Source organism: Octopus sinensis, unplaced genomic scaffold (assembly GCF_006345805.1).
Source record: "Octopus sinensis unplaced genomic scaffold, ASM634580v1 Contig18825, whole genome shotgun sequence".
Lineage (NCBI taxonomy): Eukaryota > Metazoa > Mollusca > Cephalopoda > Octopoda > Octopodidae > Octopus > Octopus sinensis.
In genome coordinates this window covers 1-22,401 of record NW_021836059.1, presented here as the reverse complement: position 1 = coordinate 22,401, position 22,401 = coordinate 1, and the positions used below count along the sequence as shown (strand labels likewise).

The following is a 22,401-nucleotide window of genomic DNA, read 5'->3' as shown; positions in this document are numbered from 1 at the left end:
ATTTAATTTAATTTAATTAAATTCGATTACTTAAAAACGTCGAAACTATGCATAGTCCAAAGTTGAAGGGGATAAATTTTTTATTTCTCCTGTAGTTTCAGAATTACTACTATTTTGCGGTTTGAGTTTAGCTGCTCTTTCAAGTGAGTTGAACGGCCTGTCAGGGTCATTCCTTAATACTATATATATATATATATACATATATATATATATATATATACATATATATATATTATATATGTATATATGTGTGTGTGTGTGTGTATATGTAGATATGTTTATATGTTTATGTATATATATATATATATTATATATATATTAATCAATATAAGGGTAGCAAAAAATTCAAGAAAAATTTTCCGCAACCAGCGGTCAAGGAGAAAGAAAAAATAGTCACAGACTATATAATATATTCAACAATAGTATTAAGGAATGACCCTGACAGGCCGTTCAACTCACTTGAAAGAGCAGCTAAACTCAAACCGCAAAATAGTAGCAATTCTGAAACTACAGGAGAAATATTTAACGGATTTAATTTAATTTAATTAATTCGATTACTTAAAAACGTCGAAACTATGCATAGTCCAAAGTTGAAGGGGATAAATGTTTTATTTCTCCTGTAGTTTCAGAATTACTACTATTTTGCGGTTTGAGTTTAGCTGCTCTTTCAAGTGAGTTGAACGGCCTGTCAGGGTCATTCCTTAATACTATATATATATATATATACATATATATATATATATATATACATATATATATATATATATATGTATATATGTGTGTGTGTGTGTGTATATGTAGATATGTTTATATGTTTATGTATATATATATATATATATATATATATATATATATATATATATATATGTATGTATATATGCAATACACCTGGTGTAGATCTCAATATATGTATGCTTCAGAACAAAGTGTAAGTGAAGCACAGCACGGTAACAAGAAAATGAGATGACCTGGGAAAAAAACAACTTTGCTGTGAGGTTCATTAGCTTGCAGCTGTTTCTGCTATGAGATGCAGTGGACTCATAGTCTGGTGCCTGAGTAACACCTAACAGCTACATCAGAGCCTCGAATATGAAGTGCAATTTGTGCTTCATATTCAAGGCTAATGGGAGTTCAGAAGATAGTCATTTATTCATTTGGCATCTCATTTTCTCATATATATAGGTGTGTAATTCTTTGTTTTTGTGATTTTTTTTTATAGGGGACTCAAAAACTTTTTACTGCCTTTTCTTGCTGGATTACTCGAGCGAGATTCAGAGAAGACATGGAATTTTGACACCTATTTCCAAAAAATCCAAGAAATCATTTCCAAAACAGTTATTCATGTGTTCAGTCCAGAACATTTCAGCAACTTCAGAATCTATATAGATAGAAACCAAAAGTATGCCACTTCCATTATTTCATTATCTTATTAAGTCTCTGATTAATTGTTGTGCTACCATATTCCTGTTGAAATAAACAGTCTCTTTGTTTCAGATAATTTTGAAAATAATTTGCAAAATAAATTAATATGGGTGAAATAAACACGAAAGATGCTTTGCCTCACAAGAAGCTGCTCAGAGATTTTGCAAGCCTTCTCAATCCATTGCAATGCAGGAAATTCTTCCCTGTTATCAGCAGGTATCTCAAGTTCACAAGCATTTTGCCCCTTGGTCTGTACACTTCTCCTGTATAGCAGAGCGAGGACTGAGCTAGTCTCCACCTACGGAAGGATTCCACTTGTCCTCTCTCATCAGTCATAGCCATCTTGAGCTAGTTTCAGCTGCTGTGCCTATTTTGTTGATGACTTTCTACGGTTGTCTAGGTTTCCAGGCCCATCATCTCCTGCATTGAAATAACACACTGACCTGGATGGGAAGCCATGGTAGCTGACTTCTGTGGGAAATGAGGCTGCCTGCCAACCCTTGAAAATAATTTGGAAGATAAATGAACATGAACTTTTATTGAAAAGTTTTAATTAACAATAAAATATATTTTAATTCTTAATGCAATGCTGTATCATTTTATTCTGAACATGTTGCAGCAGATTTTTATGGTTATAATGCTAATTACTTTTGTATTTTGTCTCTGGCAAACATCTTCTCACTTTAGACAATGTCTGCTCATAAATGCATTTGGTTTATTGTGATTCAGAGGACTTCAAAACTCCAGTGTTTCAGCCCTGTTGACTGTCTCTTCAGCCGAGGCCACCCCAGGCTAATGAATCCAACGAGAAGTTTTGGCTTTTCTTTATTGGACTCAGCAAAGCAATTATTTGCTAAAGCTAATTCAGAAACCTTTAAAATATGTAGGTGGGTGAGTGGGGGTTTGTATCATAAAATTGGGAGAGATTTCAGGTAGGTTACCATCAGAAGGATTTATATATTGAAATGGAAACATTTGGGTAAAACCATTTGAACCTTTTAAGAACACAAAATCTCTTATATGCATTTATTTCTTTATTCTACGCCATTTCTCACATAACTTTCATACAATCCAATCTTGTCACAAACACATCTTTGACATTAAAGCAAATCTCTTAACCATTACGAATAATTCTTCACAGTACAACAGTCTTCTTCAGGTCCTAAAACTACCAGTAAATTTCGTAATCCTCTTTCACCTTGTGGGTCATCGGAGATGATTCTGTTGTCTAATGTACCCTTCCTTTGGTAGCTGAACTGCTTCTTCTGCGGCAAGCAGCAAATTCTTAGCTTCCTTTCTTCAAACATGGTAGCAAGATTTTTCTTGAGTGCCAACCTTATTCCTTTACAACTTAACCATGAGCTTCCGTTATTTTTCTGTTCCAGTTACACCAATCTACAAGAATTAATTGCAACACAGACAGATGTTAATGCAGCCAGTCAGCTGCTGCTCTTTGAAGGCCATCTTCTTACAGACATTATTAATCCTCTGCAGCATATTGCTAACTATCCCAACATTACCATAAATACACCAATTTTCTTGTTGGTGGCACCGAGCAGAAAACAACTGATGCTGGACCAGTTCATACGTAAAAGACTTCTTTGCCATTCTCTCTCTTTCTTTGATTCGTTTTGTATTAGATTATAATTATTTATGAAATAATATTGATTCAATTACATTAACACCAACATCAAAATGAAAATCAAATGGAAATTGTAGTTAAGATACCCATGCCGGTGACACATTAAAATCACCATCTGAATGTGGCAGTTACCAGCTCCACCTGACTGGTGTCCATGTCAGTGACACGTAAGAGCAGCAACCGATCGTGGCCGTTTGCCAGCCTCATCTGGCATGTAAAAAGCACCCACTACACTCACGGAGTGGTTGGCATTAGGAAGGGCATCCAGCTGTAGAAACACTGCCAGATCAGACTGGAGTCTGGTGCAGCCTGCTGGCTTCCCAGACCCCGGTCGAACCCTCCAACCCATGCTAGCATGGAAAATGGACGTTAAACGATGATGATGATGAATTATATAAGACACAGTGTCGTTGTGTGGTTAAGATGCCTACATACCAACAATGTGGTCTCGGGTTCAATCCCACTGCACAGCACATTAGGTAAGTGTTTTCTACCATAGCGCCAGGCCAACCGAAGCTGTGTGAGTGAATTTGATAACTGGAAACTGAAAGAAGCTTGGCATATACAGATTGCGCATGCGTGTGTGTGTGTGTGTGTGTGCACACCATTGATTCAACCTCATGTGATGGTTATGAATAAGCATCACCATCACACAAGTGATGTTGTTTGTTTCCAGTCTTCCTTGGTGAGAGTTGATGATGGAAAGGCATTCGGCCAGAGAAAATCTGTGTTTGATCGTTGCAAGCAAGGAACATTAATACAATGATGATGACATCTGTAATATAATTAATCATTTTATAAATTAAAGCTGTGCTTTGTTAGAATCGGTAGAGCATCAGGTTGAATTCCTTGTGCTATTTATTCCTACTCTTTACATTCTGAGTCCAAATCATGTCAAGTCTAACTTTGCTTTTCATTTAGGATCAATGAAATATAATATCGGTCATGTACTGGAGTCAATGGTATTAACTATTGACTCCATGCCAAATTGCTATTCTTGTGCATCTTAAAATAATGGAAGGGGCGGGGGGGGGGGGGTAATTTAAAAATAATTGTTAATATGACATTTTATTGTAAAGTTAATGAGAAGGAGAATGTTTAATTATGGTCTCCTAATTAACTTATATTGCTCCATTCTAATTAAAATGAAAGTGTGTGTCCTTGTAGTTAGTGTTGCACTCATTATTGCAAGGTTGTGGTTTCAGTCCCTGGACGGGATGACGTGTTATGTTCTTAAGCAAAATTCTTCATTTCCTCTCTTGCTCCAATCCATTCCTCTGCAAATAAAGAACCTTTCAACAGACTGGCATTTTGTTCAGAGGCAGTGTTGTAATATTGGTCACTTAGGCACCAGGAAAACCTGCTAACCACCCCTATGAGTCCTACAACTTCAGACAGTAAATTCCCAAAGGATGATGATATTAATTAAAAATGCAAAGATGTTACCTGTTCAAATATGCTTGAGGTATACTCAAACCCAAAGAAACCCATTCGTTATATTTTATCATGAAGAAAATTTCTCACTGTGGACAATTAGATGTAAATACACCAAGTCAGTTCACAGCCTCCCCTTAACCAGTCTGTTAGATGCAGGCATTTCAGAGTGATTATCTCCTCTTCAGCAGCAGTGACCAGTAAACTGATACAAGAGACTGGTCTCTCTCATGATATTCTTGTCATCTTTCAATGATTGGCTTTACTATTTGGCAACTCCCTGTAGTTTTCTTGTGTGTTCAAACCTGCCTCAGGCATATTTGAACTCGTTACAAGTTCCTGTTTGTACTCGTAACTGCTTTGCTCTGTCATGCCATAACTAAAAATTGTTTCACTTTCCTTTTAAATTCTTGTTGCAGCTGAGTTTCCTATAACAAAGATAGAAGAGATCCATTCTGCTGAAAGAGCCCAACTGCGAACCTGTTTAAATGTAGTTTTCTTCATAAAACGTTTGGTTGTAAATATTAACCTGAAACAAAAACTGCTTCAAGATGCTTTGAGACATTCGATGTAAGTTCCAAAAAAGGAAACAAAACAGTTCTGAAATATTTTATGTTTGAAACGATGTTGTTAAATTCATTTGGAATCACCATTGTGTATGTGTGAGTGAGTGAGTGAAATGGTGCCAATGTCATTGTGATCAGCCATTCTGTGTTTTCTTAGACCTGAGGAATGTTTTTAGAAAATTCGAACCAGCAAAATAACTCCTCCATCTAGCATGGAAAAACAGATGTTAAAGAGATGATTGTGTGTGTGTGGTTGTCTTGACATCACATGATAGTTGTAAATAAGTATCACTGTGATACAAGCAGTGTTGTTTCCTATATTCAGTGCAAACATGTCTGGTCATGGAGAAATGTTACTTTGCTTGGAAGGTTGGCACCAAGAAGGACATCCACCCATAGAAAATTTGCCTCAATAAACTCCATCCAACCCATTCAACCATGGAAAAGAGGACATTAAAACAATGATAACAACAATGTTGTTGGTGTACATCAGGGTTCAATTCTCAGTCACTTTTCATTTATTATTGTCATCCAATCATAACAGGAGTTTAAGACTGTTTATCCGTTTGAACTCATCTATGCTGATGACTTAGTTCTTCAGATGGAATGGTTAAAGATTGAGAGACCAAATTCCAAACTTGGGAACAAAAACCTAGAATCAGGGGCTCTCTAAGTAAATCAAACAAAGACCAAATCTTTTAGTTCACAGGAAAGAATACAGGCCCCACTGCTATCAGGAAACTGGCCATGTTTAATTTGTAGGGACAAAGAATAGGTAAGGAATTCTTTCTGTATAGCCATTGTCAGCTATTGATGCACAACAGATGTTGTGAAATCAAAGATAGGCTGACAGGGATAGAATTTCTATGTAGCAGATGGACAAGAGTAATTCTGCTCAAAGATGTATGTGAGTGTGTGTGTGTAAATGGAAATAAAAGACGGCAAAGTGTTTGTCGTGTAATGTAAGAAAAATCAAGAATAAATCAATAAAGCGCTATGGCATTGGTTTCTGTTTTGCAGGACTTATCTGAAACAAAGCTTCTTGAATCAAAGTGAATCTGTTGCAAACACTTCGTGGATTAAAAACACCTTAACGTCTCTACGGAATCTTTCTCCACAACTCAATGAACTCACAACAAAAATGATTAAAATTGAAGTAAGACTTTTATCACGTTTCTTTCTATATTTATATCCCTCCACCCAGCCAGCCACGCATAGACAAATGATGATGATGAAAGTTATTTCACCTAACATCAACATGAATTTCCACAGAATTTCCTAATCAGACTTACAGCAAACCAGCTGCCCCCCTCTAGTCTGTACGTTGCTGGAATTCTTTGTCAATAACAGAATTTTTATCTAGTTTATCTCCGTGTAAAAAGCACCAACCAATCGTAGCCGTTGCCAGCCTCCCCTGGCACCTGTGCCGGTGGCACGTAAAAAGCACCCACTACACTCACAGAGTGGTTGGTGTTAGGAAGGGCATCCAGCTGTAGAAACACTGCCAGATCAGACTGGAGTCTGGTGCAGCCTCCTGGCTTCCCAGACCCCGGTCGAACCGTCCAACCCATGCTAGCATGGAATACGGACGTTAAAGGATGACGATGATCTGTTGCCCCTTTGAATAGCACAGAGTGTCATGCAACCTATGCCAGCATGGAAAGCGGATGTTAAAGGATGATGATGATGGGAGCAATCTGTATATCCTAGTTAATGTGGATATACCTTAAGAATGCTATTGTTGTTGTTGTTGTGTTGTTGTTAGTGGTGGTGGTGTTTTGTTTGTGTGTGTGTGTAAGACAATAAAGAAAATCTATTTTGTAATGTTTTTAATTTTTTTTATTTTTTCATTTATTTTAGGATGTTTTACAGAAGCGGAGATCGGCTTTTGATTTAGAATTCCTGAATCATTACTGGCTGAAAACAGGTTGCATGGAGTCTGATCACTGGTAAGTCACATGGAGCATATACAGAGAAGGGGCAGGGGATGTTGCATGATTGTGAGAAGACTTGAACATGTGGACGAACATGTGGGTGATCTGTTGTGGTTTGCAAGGTAATGCGTTGTGTTGAACTGCCACACATGGCTGAGTGTCAAAGTTATCTGTTAACACAGGAGGGAGACCATGATGTGTGTGTTTGTGTGGGAGGGGTGCTATAGGGTCAGTGATGTCACATGACAGCTGAGAGGCCTTGTTGGAAGGAGAGGTCATGCGAGTAGAAACATAATTAGAAGGGTTTCTTTTGTTTTGAGGTCGTCATGAGGGATAGACGTTTGTGGCCATGTGAGTTGAGGTAATCTGCCATTATGTTTCTGGCCAGATGTTAAACATGTAGGGTTCCTACAGATATAACTCGGGTGGAAAATATTGATGCTAAGAGAGAACCTGTAAGATAAATTGCACTTTTTTGGCCAAACCACAGTACCTGTGTGATGTGTAATGAATGGCAAGAAATTTTGACTGACCACCTACTTAGGAACAATGTTGTAAAGGAAAGCATCTTGTTTTAGCCATCATCCTTTAAATCTTAAAAAGGTCTGGAGACTTTTTATAGAACCAGGTATCGTGATCCTTTGTAGCATATGAATTAAGGATTTGCATTCTCTCTCCAAGATGCCAAATTCTGCCAGACTTTGCTCCAGATGGGTCGGTATGTATCCTGCTGCCCCAATAATGATAATAATAATAATAAAGAGAAAGGGGAAGGAAAAAATCCTCTGGGTCTTTGACTTCCAGACAGGCAAGGTATTAGAGCACCAAAGGCTGGATATAGTAACCTTTAAGAGGGACAAACAAGAGTGCTCAATAATTGACGTGGTTGTGCCAGATCAACATATCATCATGAAAGAGAGAAGGTTGATAAATATGGAAACCTGAGAATTGAGATCGCTAAGATGTGGCAACTACGAGAGTCAAACATAAAGGTTATCCCTATTGTCATCAGAGCTTTGGGTTCAATACCACCCAATCTGAAAAAAACATCTGAAAACCTTAGAAATACCCTACAATCTAGATGCATTGCAAAAGTCAGCATTACTTGGAACTGCATGCATATTGTGTAAAGTACTGTCTGTCTGAGGTCCTTGTTATGACTTGACAAGCAGTACAAACCCCTGGTAGACACAATATCTTCAGTCAACAACCTCATGATATTGGATACTGTGCAACGTCTATAATAATAATAATAATGGTTTCAAATTTTGCCACAAGGGCAGCAGGTTTGGAAGAGGGAAAGAGTTGGTTACATTGACACCTGTTCTTATATTTCCAACACTGAAAGGATGAAAGGCAAAGTTGACCTCGGCAGATTTTCAACTCAGAACGTAGTGGCAGGCAAAATACCGCTAAGCATTTCATCCAATGTACTAACGATTCTACCAGCTTGCTGCCCTAAATAATAATAATAATAATTATAATAATAATGATAATCCTTTCTATTGGAAGCACAAAGTCTCGAATTTGGGGGGAGGGATTAAGTCAATTACATCAACCCCAGTACATAACTGGTACTTCGTTAATTAACCCCAAAAAGACGAAAGGGTAAGTTGACCTCAGTTGATTTTGAATTTAGAACTTAGTGGCAGACAAAATATTGTTAAGCATTTCGCCCGGTTTTGCTAACGATCCTATCAGATCACCACCTTAATGATGATAATGATAATAGCTTTGAAGCTGAAGGTGTATGTTGGATCCTGGTATGTATTTGTGTGTGTGTCTGTCTGTGTGTCCTTCCTGTATTTGGCCCTGACCTTTTGATTGAGTTGTAGAAGTGTTGTCATGACATACTGTGTGTCTTAGGCATCTAAAACTGGTGGAGGCCATTCCTGTCCAGCTTCGAACATAACAGGTTCCTGAGAGAGGACGAGAGAGGGGGTCAATACTTATTTATTGCTTGTGAATGTAAGAAAGTTTCAAAGTTAACTTCAGTGGGATTTGAACTCCTAGTGCAGAGGATTGGGACCAATATCTGAGGTTCTAACCACTCCACCAATTTATGTTGTGTGTACATGCATAAAACGACAGTGAAATACAAAGTGTTCAAAAAGTCTCTCCGCAGTAAGTGTTTTATTGCAAAGCAAATATTTATAAAATGATATAAGAAGACTACAAAAGAATATATTAGACTTTACAAGACTTTAAAAAACTTTGTAAGAGGTGTTGAAAGTGTTGTCCTTCATTTTCAATACATAAGTTGACTCTTCTATACATGTCTTGAAATACATCTTGGAGAGTCTGATGCAGCATGGACCATGTAAAGGTTATAATTGCGTCTTTTAGCTCATTAATGGTTTTTGGGTGATTCTTGTACACTGATCCTTTACTTGCTCCTCAGAAAAAAAAGTCTGGCGGTGTTAAATCAAGGGATCTTGGTGGCCAAAGTCCTTCCAAAATAATCCGTTCACCGAAAAACTCTTGAAGTAGTGCCATGGTGATGCACGAAGTATGTGCTGTAGTTCCATCTTGCTGAAAGTCTGCAATTATTAATTTCACTTTCAGTGAGTTGGCCTACAAATGGATGGACAACATTTGAGCAATGTCTCTCAGTGTTGATGGTTTCTTCAAAAAATATCACTGTGGAGAGACTTTTTGAACACCCTGTATAATGGATGACTGTGTGTGTTTGTGTTAACAGAATATGTCTGTACCTGTGAAGAAGGAACCTGTACAAGTGACCCGTTAGAAGCACCGATGCTGGTTCCATGCATAAAGCACCCAGCAAAACACTCTGGCAAATGGTTGCCATCAGGAAGGGCATCTGGCTGTAGGAACCATGCCAAAACAGACAATAGAACCCAGTGCAGCCCTCTGGTTTGCCAGAGCCTTGTCAAATCATCCAATCTATGCTAGCATGGAAAACAAGTTCATCATCATCATCATTTAACATCCGCTTTCCATGCTGGCATGGGTTGGATGGTTTGACTGAAAACTGCTAAGCTGGGGGGCTGCACTGGGTTCTGACCTGATTTGGCAAGGTTTCTACAGCTGGATGCCCTTCCTAACGCCAACCACTCCGTGAGTGTAGTGGACGTGCCACCAGCATGGGTACCAATGACCCGACACCGGCATCAGCCACGACTACAGTCTTACCTGGCTCGACAGGTCAACACAAGCATGGTGTATCACCAAAGGTCTTGGTCACCTGTCACTGCCTCCATGAGGCCCAACACTCAAAGGCTGAATGATGATGATGATGGTGGTGGCAGTGGCTTCGGGCATGACAACTATTATTATTGTTGGTGGTGTGCATGTGTGTGTGAGTACAATGATGTGTGTGTGTGTGTTTACACTTTATTTTCTTTCTGATGAGAATCTACAAGTGATAAGAGCCAACCATGACCACCCCATCTCTTACTTAAACATACTGCATCTCTAACTGTTTCCTTTGATTACATAGAGATCTGGCTGCTATTTCTAGCAGGTCTAGTGATCACATAGGCGCTTCCTTGTTAACTTGGCTTTTTACTAATTACAAGGTTTAATTAGAGCCATGAATTTTTGAATATTTTTGTCATTTTGTCTCTTTTTTTCCTTTCTCTTCTCTCGCAGCGTCCCGACCATCACAAACTTAGCAAATCATACCCAAGAGATCAGCACTCGCCTTTTGGATAGCACAAACAGAGACAACTTGGACAAGTTTCAGGAACTTGACAAGTAAGTGACCCTTGTTTTGGGATTCCTTGGGTGCAGGCATGGCCGTGTGGTAAGAAGCTTGCTTCCTTCTCACATGGTCCCAGGTTCAGTCCCACTGCGTAGCATATTGGACGAGTGTCTTCTCCGGTAGCCTCGGGCTGACCAAAGCCTTATAAGTGGATCTGGTAGATGGAAACTGAAAGAAGCCTATCATGTATGTATGTCTGTCTGTCTTTGCCTGCCACACCCACTCACACCACTTGACAACCAGTGTTGGTGTGTTTACATCCCAATGACTTAGCATTTCAGCAAAAGAGACTGATAGAATAAGTATCAGGCTTAGGGTTGATTTATTCTACTAAAAATTCTTCAAGGTGGTGCCCCAGCATGGCCACAGTCTAAAAACTGAAACAAACAAAAAATAAAAGACATTAGAGTGTGGTCATGCTGGAGCATCACCTTGAAGAAATTTAGTCAAATGAATTGGCCCCATTCCTTGTAATTTTTAAAGCCTGGTACTAATTCTATCAGTCTCTTTTTGTTCAACTGCTAAGTTACAGTGATGTAGATACTATAGCACTGGTTGTCAAGCAGTGTGGGGAGGGGGACAGACACCAACACAAAGACACTCACAACAGGCTTCTTTCAGTTTCCGTCTACCAAATTCACTCATAAGGTTTTGGTCACTGTGAGGCTATAATAGAAGGTACTTGCCCAAGGTGCCATGCAGTGGGATTAAACCTGGAACCATGTGGTTAGAATCTCCTTAGAAATTAGTCTTGGACAATTACTAATGTAATATTCTATTGATGTTCCAGTTTCTATTTTTACTTTTTTTATGCAGTTCCACTCAGTTTGGCTGTGGCCATGCTGGAGTACTATACTTGTTTCTTTGTCATTCCCCACCATTTCACTGTCTTTGGTTTTCATAAAAGAGATGACCGACAAGGGTGTTCTGTCTATTTTCAGGAGTCGATTCTTGGAAAATTGCAAGAAAGCTGGTGAGTTAATTACAAAGCATTGCCAACCAAATGCCATCCGACTTTATTCAGAATTCCAAGAAGCATCAGAGTAAGTATTAGTCGCAAGTTTTATTGTTGTTGTTGTGTAAACCTATGATCAAAGGTATTCCAGCCATGACCATCCTGTCTGTGTCAAGGTCTTATGTACGATGTTCTTCTTTCTAAATGGCAATAAGTTGTGATTTGAGGGACATTGTTTCTAGCAGGTTCAGCAACCACATAGAGAAGGCTTCATTGAGGGCATTGAGAAGGAAGAGAGAGAAATACAGTAAATGAAGTTGTTACCAGTATGTAGGTGGGTGGGGGGTGGCTGGGGGAATTATCATTATTATTATTGAGTGAGAGAGCAGTGCATGCCATCAAAGTGACACTGGGGTACAAGTATACGAAACCCAGCATACCCATCATGACTACCCATCTGATAAGGGTACACTAGGCACATGCATCACAACCATATGTGCGCGACATGGTGATCTTATATGACCTTGCAGGTGGGGCCCAGTTAGAATTTTCTTCTGGTCGAGTAACCCATCCCGCTCAAAAGGACCCTGAATAAGGGTTGTTTAAGGATGTTGAATGAAACACCTATGTTTCCAAAGGTGAATTATCCAAATCTCTAAGAATTCCTTTCAACACACGTCTGTGATGCTCCCCCACTACTTCTGCTTGGGGTCAAAGATGCACATATTGTCAGCCACTAAGGGACATGGTCAACTGGTTAAGGTCAAACAACTGACAAGCAAATCTGTGGCATTGAGCAGCATATTTGCTGTAGCCCATCTTTTATACCAAGACAAAACAATGTACATGATAACACTTCCAATCAGTTAAGATCAGAAGCCACGAGAGCCACTGCCTGGTATGGCATCAGAGCATTTATCATCATCATCATCATCACCACCATCACCACCACCACCACCATCATCACCATCACCACCATCATCATCATCATCATCATCATCATTTGTGTATTGATGTGGATATGCTGCCATGTGGTTAGTGGAAGTGAGAGGTGGAGAGAGAAAAGGAAAAATGCTGATGACATGAAGAGGGGAATGAGATGGGCAAAGACGGAGAAAGGGAAAACGAGAGAGAGAGAGACAAAAGAAAGGGAGGGGGTTGTTTGGGGTGGGGGTCTTCCTCCATACAATTTGATATTAGCTTCATTTATGTATTTCTTTGTTCTTTTTTAACTCTAGAAAAGTGTGGACTCAAAGAAAGATATTCCAAGCCAGTAACGGTGAGCTAAAGGTTTTCAGCAACCTCTTGGAGAAATACCAGTCATCAAAAGTAAGCTTCCTTCTTTCCCTTTCCATTTTTTCTTCTTTTCATTTCCTTTTCCTTTAATAGGGGTCAGTGAATTTCGATTAGTGTATTTAACAGATAGCGAGTTATTTCCCTTGCCTGACATGGCTAACAACTCCTGACAGCAACTCGGAGCAGAATATAAATGATTTCCTGGAAGCGTAGCGCGGGGGGGGGGGGTCTGCCGTGAGGTCTCCCATGACAATCCTTGTGGCATCTCTTCTTCTGCAGACGACATGGCCCAGATAGAAGTCTTGTCGGTCATTACTCCTTGACAGGAATCTTCTCTCATCAACCAAAATGGCATTCCAGTTAGTCGTAATCCTTTTGTGAAGCTGCCTGGCCTCGTAGATAAAATGTTGCGCTTGTGATCATAAGTTTGCTGTTTCAATTCCCAAACTGGGCAGTGCATTGTATCCTTAAGCAAAATACTTCATTTCTTTGTTGTTCCAGTCCCCTCTGCTGTGGATGAGTGACCCTCTGATGGACTTGCATTCCATTCGCAGATGATGATGTGGTGTTTGTCACTTATATACCAAGCAAACCAGTAAATGGCCGGTCAGAGTCCGATCACTCAACACACTGCTTTCCTTCTACTTAATCCTCTCTCATATACTTTTACTAACTTGCTGAAACCCTTACAATTGTGTGTGTGTGTGTGTGTGTGTGTCTGGTTGCAAATAATAGGGGTTAGGGGCCACAAGTGCAAGAACAGAATTTGCTTAGGGGAATGCAAACCCACATCCAAAACTTTTTACAAGCATGGTCATTTTTTCTTTTTCAGTTTTAATATCAAAACACATACAGGTATAATAATAATTATCGTTATTATCATATTTGTAGATTATTATTATTATAGGCTCAGGAGTGGCTGTGTGGTAAGAAGCTTGCTTCCCAACCACATGGTTCTGGGTTCAGTCCCACTCTGTGACACCTTGGGCAAATGTTTACTACTATAGCCTCAGGCCAACCAAAGCCTTGTGAGTGGATTTGATAGATGGAAACTGAAAGAAGCCCATCATATATTGGGTTGTCCGGAAAGTTTGTGCTGATTTTTAAAGGAAAGAAAAAAGGTCAATAAATACTTGCCATTACATTTTTAATTAACCAAATATGAACCATTTTGTTGCACAATGCGTCTCCATCATCCCTTTAACCTGAACATACTCTTTTCCCTGAATTGAGGTGGTTTCATGGCAAAGAATTCATCAAGGTATCTTTTTATGTCATCCAAGGAATTGAAATTTTTACCATTAAGACTATTCTGCAGAGACTTGAATAAGTGGAAATCTGAAGGAGCAATATCTGGTGAATATGGAGGGTGGGGCAACACATTGGAGCCGAGCTGCAGCAGTTTTTGTCTGGTTCCCAAAGAAACATGCGGTCTTAAATTATCATGTTGGAAAACAACACCCTTCCTGTTAGCCAATTCTGGCCGTTTCTCTTGAATTGCTGCTTTTAACTCGTCCAGTTGTGTGCAGTATTTCTCAGAATTAATTGTCTGGTTACTTGGGAGAAGCTCATAGTACAGAATTCCTTTCCAATCCCACCAGACACAAAGCTAGACTTTTTTAGGGTGAAGACTCGCTTTTGGGGTGGCTAAGGGTGGCTCATGTCGCTTACTCCAGGATCGCTTTCTCTAAACATTTCGGTAGATAATCCATTTTTCATCACCTGTCGCAATTTGTTTTAAAAAAGGCGTGTTTTCATTCCATTTATAAAGCGAATCACAGATGGAAATGCAATCCAAAAGTTTCTTCTCACTCAACTCATGTGGTACACAAACATTGTAGCGATTTGTGTACCCAAGCTTTACCAGGTGCCCATGAAGAACGGATTTTTACAGGTTGAGGCTTTCTGCCAATTCTCGGGTTGTGCAATGTGGGTTATTCTCAATTAATGACTTGATTTGGTCATCATCTGTAGTGGATGGTCTGCCTGATCGCTCTTTATCAATAAAGCTACAATCTCCAGCTCAGAACCTTGCGAACCACTTCTGTACAGTTCTTTTGGATAAAGAAACATCACTGTAAACTGCGCATATTTCTTTGGTTGCTTGTGAGACATTTTTCCCTTTATGGAAAAAGAAAAGCATCAAGTGCTGAAAATGAACTTTCTTAAAGGGTTACAGAATTAACACATAAATCTTCTTCCATGAAAAGATAGCTTAAATTGTACTCTAAATGGAGGTGTAGTTAAATTCTATTTTATATACTCAACCATGTTCTAAAATAAGTCGAAAGGTAAGCTACTATAAATCGGCACGAACTTTCCAGACAACCCAATATTATTATTATTATTATTATTGGTGTTGCCATTAGTATTATTATCATGATGATGATGGTGATGACTGATGTGAGGACGATGCTGATGATACTCTTCCCCCTCCTTCTCTCCCCATTATCATTATCATTATTATTATTATTATTATTATTATTTTGATGTTTTTTGCAGTTCACTAAAGATTTAAATAAAGAAATGTTTCACGATAACAATGAGGACTTGATATTCCATATGATGAAAAGGTAAATTTGAGGTTTCCTTCTCGTTATAATTACATTTTATAATAACATTAATAATTGCAATCTATGGTTGTATGGTTATTTCTTGTAACTGGGTAACTGCTCTTTGTGTAAATCTTTGACATAAGGGACAAAAGAAGAAAAGAGAAAAAGAAAGAGGAGGGAAGGGAAGGGTTTTAGTGGGGGTAGGTGTTAGAACAGTCGGCGAGCTGGCAGAATCATTAGCATGCCGGGCGAAATGCGTAGCCGTTTTTCATTTGCCGTTACGTTCTGAGTTCAAATTCTGCCAAGGTCGACTTTTCCTTTCATCCTTTCGGGGTCGATAAATTAAATACCAGTTACACACTGGGGTCGATGTAATCGACTTAATCTGTTTGTTTGTCCCCTCTGTGTTTAGCCCCTTGTGGGAAGTAAAGAAACAGGTGTTAGAACAGTCAAAGAATTCAATGGAAAAAATGTCAGAGAAACAAGTAAATGAAGTCTGTACCCATCGAGAGGGATTAGAATTGAGTGGGGTGTAAAATAAAAATAATATGAAAAATAAAAAGTCAAAAAATAGAAGGAAAAAGTAATCAGCTAGACCAGGGATCTCCAAAGCAGTCGATATCGACCCCTGAGGTTCGATGGGACTATTCAGGGGGTCAATAAATGCAAATCTACTTAATTATTTTTATTATTTATTTATTTTCTTGTACATGCCTGGGGGTTGATGTGGGGGTCAAGGATTCCATGAAGTAGGTCGATGGTCTAAAAAGTTTGGGGACCAATGACCTAGACGTTCTCAATTAGGGTCCATTTGACCTGTTGAGGGTGCATATGACCCTTGGGGCCTTGTGTAAGATTTTGCTACTGCAATTTATGCGCAATATGCACAGGCATGGCTGTGGGGTAAGAAGCTTGCTTCTGGGCCACATGGTTCTGGGTTCAGTCCATCAAGCTGGCACATTGGGTTGATCAAAGCCTTGTGAGTGGATTTGGTAGATGGAAACTAAAAGAAGCCTGTCATATAGATATACATACATATATATAAATAATATATATATACACGCATGCATATATGGGTACATGTATGTATGTGTTTGTATCTGTGTTTGCCCCGCTGCCGCCTAACAACCAGTGTTGGTGTGTTTGCATCCCTGTCACTATGCAGTTCAGCAAAAGAGACTGATAGAATAAATACCAGGCTTAAAAGTAAAGTAAATACTGGAGTTGATTAATTCAACTAAAATTCTTCAATGCGGTGCCCCAGCTTGGCCACAGCCTAATGACCAAAACAAGTAAAAGAAAAATTACTTGCTTACTAACCACATGGTTCTGGGTTCAGTCCCACTGCATGACACCTTGGGCAAGTGTCTTCTACTATAGTCTTGGGCTGACCAAAGCCTTGTGAGTTGATTTGGTAGCCGGAAACTGAAAGAAGCCCATCGTATATATATATATATATATGTGTGTGTGTGTGTGTGTGTGTGTCTGTGTTTCCCCTCCCCCCACATCGTTTGACAATTGATGGTGGTGTGTTTACGTCCCTGTAACATTAGCGGTTCGGAAAAACAGACGGATAGAATAAGTACTAGGCTTACAAAGAATAAGTCCTGGGGTTATTTACTCGACTAAAGGCGGTGCTCCAGCATGGCCACAGTCAATGACTGAAACAAGTAAAAGAGAGAGAGAATACACCAAATATTTGAACAATTTAAAAATAGGACAAATCTCGATCAAATGTAAATAATGTAAATAATTCCTCATCTTTTAAATATAGAACTGAATTTTTTTAAAACAATCCTTAAATAATATCTAATTATGAAAATATAATTAGCTAAATGACTATTTTGTGTGACCCAACTGAACTTATGCTTTAATTATTCTGTAATTAATGATCCTAAGCGAACTTTTTGTTCTTAATTAATTTGCTCTTTTTTTTTTGTTCTTCTTTACAGGGTTCAGAATTTGTCAATTTCCATTCAAGAATGTACTGAAGATGTAAAAACATTAGGTAAGGAAATTAACGAGTTGTGATAACGAAGCAAAATCATGGTGGGAGGGTGTTTGATATGCTTTGGTGATGGAATTGGGGAGGATGTTTTGTAGTTAATACGTTCACCCCTGATTTGGGACACATTTATATAATTCAAGCACACAACCTGGATGGTACAACAGATTTTTTTAAAAATACAGGTACAAGTGTGACTCTGTGGTAAGAAGCTTGCTTCCCTCTCACATGGTTCTGGGTTCAGTCCCACTGCGTGGCACCTTCTACTATAGCCTTAGGCTGACTGAAGTCTTGTGAGTGGATTTGGTAGATGGAAACAAAGAGAAGACCATCGTGTATGTGTGTATAGACCACCCTGCCTAGCAAAGCTGCACCAACAGAGGTGTTGTCTCCTATGAACAGAACAGGTTTGCAGGAGCACAAAGAAAACACAAATGATACAAGTCCACAGCTAAATCCTTGTCTGTATATGTCTGTGTTTCTGCCCTACCAATGCTTGACAGCTGGTGTTGGTGGGTTTACATTCCTGTAACTTAGCAGTCTTAAGTAAAAAGTACTGAAGAGGATTTGTTCAACTAAACCAGTAGTTCTAAACCTGGGGTCTGCAGACCCCTGAAGATCTTCGAAGGCAGTACTGAGGGTCCGTGAATTAGATTTTGATTTAATATATATGTATATATTTCTTTACTACCCACAAGGGGCTAAACATGGAGCAGACAAACAAGGACAGACAAAGGGATTAAGTCGATTACATCGACCCCTGTGCGAAACTGGTACTTTATTTATCAACCCCGAAAGGATGAAAGGCAAAGTCGACCTCAGCGGAATTTGAACTCAGAACGTAGCGACAGACGAAATACCGCTAAGCATTTCGCCCAGCACACTAATGTTTCTGCTAGCTCACCACCTCTCTCTCTCTCTCTCTCTCTATATATATATATATATATAATATATATATATATATATTATATACACATACATAAGGATAAGCATATTAGAAAGGGTCTGTGGGAAAACTCATTTAAATAAAAGGTAGTGAAAAGATGGGGAGTCACTGAACTAAATCCTTCAAGGTGTTACCCCAGCATGGCCACAGTCTAATGACTGAAGCAAGTGGAAGGTAAAAAGGTGTTAATTGCAAACCATCCCAGATATTTACAAAATTTTAATCCATTGATGAAACTCTTCCATTCCTGGGGGGTCAGTCCTTCAGTTTCCATATTGTAAGAGAGACACATCTGCCCCTAGATGGGATCACAGCTACAAAAGGAACTGAGCTCAGCATTATAAACTGAAAATGTACTTTCCCAATTTAACAATGAAATAAGCTTGGCAAATTGTTTTGGGAACAAATGGAAAGTTTCTGATTTCCATAAATTTTCAAAGTATTATTTTAACAATTAAACACATACACACTACATATTTGGTCTAATTAGTTTTATTATTTTAGTTCCTTTGTCAAAGACTCTTTCCTCACACCTCCTGTGACCTCTTCAGTGACTCTCCATCCCATGTGTCTCCTTTTGTTCTACTTCCTCCATTTTGTCTTTCTGTGGTATATATCTTTATCTGTGCATGCATTTGTGTTTTGTACCTGTGTGTGTGTATGCATGCGCATATGTATGTGTGTGCGTGTATCTGCATGTATGGATACACACAGGTATAAAACATAAATGCATGCACAGATAAAGATACCACAGAAAGACAAAATGGAGGAAGTAGAACAAAAGGAGACACATGGGATGGAGAGTCACTGAAGAGGTGGCAGGAGGTGTGAGGAAAGAGTCTTTGACAAAGAAACTAAAATAATAAAAATAATAAAACTGAAGCAAAGACCAAATAAATAGTCCATAGGTGTGGCTCCAAATTTCGACAGAAGGCCAGTACTTTTGCAGGGAGAAGATAAGTTGATTACATCCATCCCCAGGGCTCATGTGGTGTTTATTTTAGGGCTCATGTGGTGTTTATTGTATTGACCCTGAAAGGATGAAAGCTAAAGTCAACCTCAACAGAATTTGAGCTCAAAATGTAAAGAGAGGAGAAAAATGTCACAAATTCTTACAATTCAACCACCTTGATGCCTTGGAACTATAACCAGATGTTACTAAAGCATCTGTACTTCAGTTGTAATTCACCAGGTGGTTCTCACTATTTTATATCTAACACGGGTCAATGACTGAAGGAATCATAAAGACCCACCCACCCACCCCTCCATTACAGACAACGACAACATGTCTATAATGTTGTGGCTTTTTGATAGAACTGAGTCTGTCTCTCTTTGTTTTATCTGTCAGTGTCCATGGTCAACACCGCTGGTCAGTGTTGGTCAGTTGGTGCCTGAGATGTGGACTCACAAGAAACACGCTTGATTTGCTTCCAGAATTTCAAATCAATAACGGTTTGAAGTGGCAGATTTCTCCGATGGTGGCCTACCCTTGTGAGTGGAACTGTAGGAGTGGTACCATTTCATACAGCAGCGTGTCTTGACCATAGACTTGCATTCAGAAACAAAGATGGACAGGGGAAAAGAGAGGGAGAGAGAGAGAGAGAAGAATTGACCCAAGTAGTGAACTGGTATTGCATCTTGAGAATCCATCTGAGCATCAAGACATGGATCTGTGTGCTGAGCTGCTAAGTTTACCTTGTGTTAATGTATGGAAGTGAGGCTTGGTCTATAATGCATCAGAAGTGAGAAGATGTTTGGGAAGCTAGCATGGACGGGTAAAGTGTCTAATGAAGAAGTGATGACCTGAGCTGCGATAAGTAGGAAACTGCTTCGTGAGGTAAAGGCCAAGTGACAGATTTCTTGGTGATGTGATGGGGGCCTGGAGCATTTAGTGATGACCAGAAAGATCGAAGGGAAAAGAAGGAGAAGGGTGATATGGATGTCGAGCTTGGTGGACTTTGTTGAAAGAAAGCAGCATTAAACATCAGGAAGTGGAACTATACATGCAACCTACCTCTCATTGTGCTTAAGAAGACTATATGGCTAACCACTGCATTAGACTTCATTTAAAAGAGTCCACTCACTTGAGCTCAACTGTGAGGGGAGATAACTCAATACATTGGCATACTGTCTCCTACAGCAACGGCCATTCAAACCATAATGATGATGGTGCTTGGAGAGCTGTGAAATATGGTTGTTAAGGAAAATATTGAGGATAGCATGGACAGATAAAGTGTCCAAAGAAGAATTGATGACCTGAGCTGCGATAAGTAGGAAACTGCTTCGTGAGATAAAGGCCAAGTGACTGAGATTTCTTGGTCATGTGACGAGGGAAGAGGATCTGGAGCATTGAGTGATGACCGGAAAGATTGAAAAGAAAAGAAGGAGAAGGGTGATATGGATGTCAAGCTTGGTAGACTGGTTGGAAGAAAGAGCGATTTTAACATCAGAGATAGGAACTTACTGAAAACAAAGAACAGAGAATTGTGGCCTGACATGATCCCTTATGTCCTACATTCTGGACATGGCGCCTAAAGAAAACAGAAACTGTTTGGCTCTGTGATTCTCCTCACTGAAGAGGTTTGCAATAAATACCACAAGGTAATGTATTTGATGCAGAGAATTATTGGGTTGGTGCATAATTACTGCAGCTTTTTTTTTTCAACAAATTTTATTCAACAAAAACAATAACAATGCTCTTTTACTTGTTTCAGTCATTTGACTGTGGCCATGCTGGAGCACCGCCTTTAGTCGAGCAAATCGACCCCAGGACTTATTCTTTGTAAGCCTAGTACTTATTCTATCAGTCTCTTTTGCTGAACTGCTAAGTTACGGTGACATAAACACAACAGCATCGGTTGTCAAGCGATGTTGGGGGGACAAACACAGACACACAAACACACGCACATATATATACATATATATGACGGGGTTCTTTCAGTTTCTGTCTACCAAATCCACTCACAAGGCTTTGGTCAGCCCGAGGCTATAGTAGCAGACACTTGCCCAAGGTGCCACGCAGTGGGACTGAACCCGGAACCATGTGGTTGGTAAGCAAGCTACTTACCACACAGCCACTCCTACGCCAATACTTTAAAAAAACATCTTTAAATGACGGTCTGACCGTCTGCCAAGGAAATGGGAAGCAGTACTTGAAGCAGATGTTGAATATGTTCCAGAATAATCATTTAAAGATGTTTTTGTTACATGTTGTTATTGTTTTTGTTGAAAAAAAAGCCACAATAATTCTGCACCAATGCAATAGTATTTGATTTTGTTAAAGGTCATGGTTGGCTTCTTGAGGCAGTCACATGACAATTCTCTGGAGTTCTTTCCCCTTGCTCACGTGACGAGATATTAACTGTTCACTCATGACTGGTTTATCTGGAGGATTTATAACTTGCTTGCTCGGTGGCTACCAGTGAATGATTATAGAGGCCTGTGTGGACTTGGAACAACAAGTGGCAAAGTGGTCATTACTGACACCCCCTCCCCTCGACGGTAGGGCACGATGCTATCCAACCAGTCAATAAACATGAAATATTCCAACAATATCAATATGACTGAATTTTTATTGCAATTATATATTTATTTTGCCAGATTCTTGATGTGGAAACGTGTGTTGAAGCAGATCTTGTTTTACTTGGCAGTGGTCATCTTTTTTGCCAGTTAAACATATTTGCTCTTTTATTCATTTCAGTCATTTGATTATGGCCATGCTGGAGCACCGCCTTTAGTCAAACAAATCGACCCCAGGACTTATTCTTTGTAAGCCTGGTACTTATTCTTTTGATCTGTTTTGCTGAACTGCTAAGTTACAGGGACATAAACACATCAACATTGGCTGACAAGCACTGATTGGGTGACAAACACAGACACACACGCAAATATATATATCTATATATATGATGGGCTTCTT

The 22,401-nt window shown here is 39.2% G+C and overlaps 1 protein-coding gene across 1 annotated transcript; it reads left to right on the top strand.

Moving 5' to 3' along the window:
• Positions 1-1,190: 1,190 nt before the first annotated feature.
• On the top strand, positions 1,191-17,637 carry LOC115231772. Its single transcript, XM_029801718.2, has 10 exons — positions 1,191-1,399; positions 2,808-3,010; positions 4,918-5,068; positions 6,085-6,220; positions 6,925-7,013; positions 10,614-10,718; positions 11,667-11,768; positions 12,919-13,009; positions 15,479-15,549; positions 17,484-17,637. Exons 2-10 carry the CDS (start codon positions 2,992-2,994, stop codon positions 17,560-17,562), a joined length of 843 nt encoding a protein of 280 aa, XP_029657578.2. The 5' UTR covers positions 1,191-1,399; positions 2,808-2,991; the 3' UTR covers positions 17,563-17,637.
• The last annotated feature ends 4,764 nt before the right edge of the window (positions 17,638-22,401 follow it).

What these genes read in the sequence shown, in the direction of transcription:
- LOC115231772 (XM_029801718.2), top strand. An exon ending in GATGCTTTGAGACATTCGAT is followed by an intron (nt 5,069 to 6,084) that starts GTAAGTTCCAAA and finishes TCTGTTTTGCAG; the next exon opens with GACTTATCTGAAACAAAGCT. An exon ending in GAATTCCAAGAAGCATCAGA is followed by an intron (nt 11,769 to 12,918) that starts GTAAGTATTAGT and finishes TTTTAACTCTAG; the next exon opens with AAAAGTGTGGACTCAAAGAA.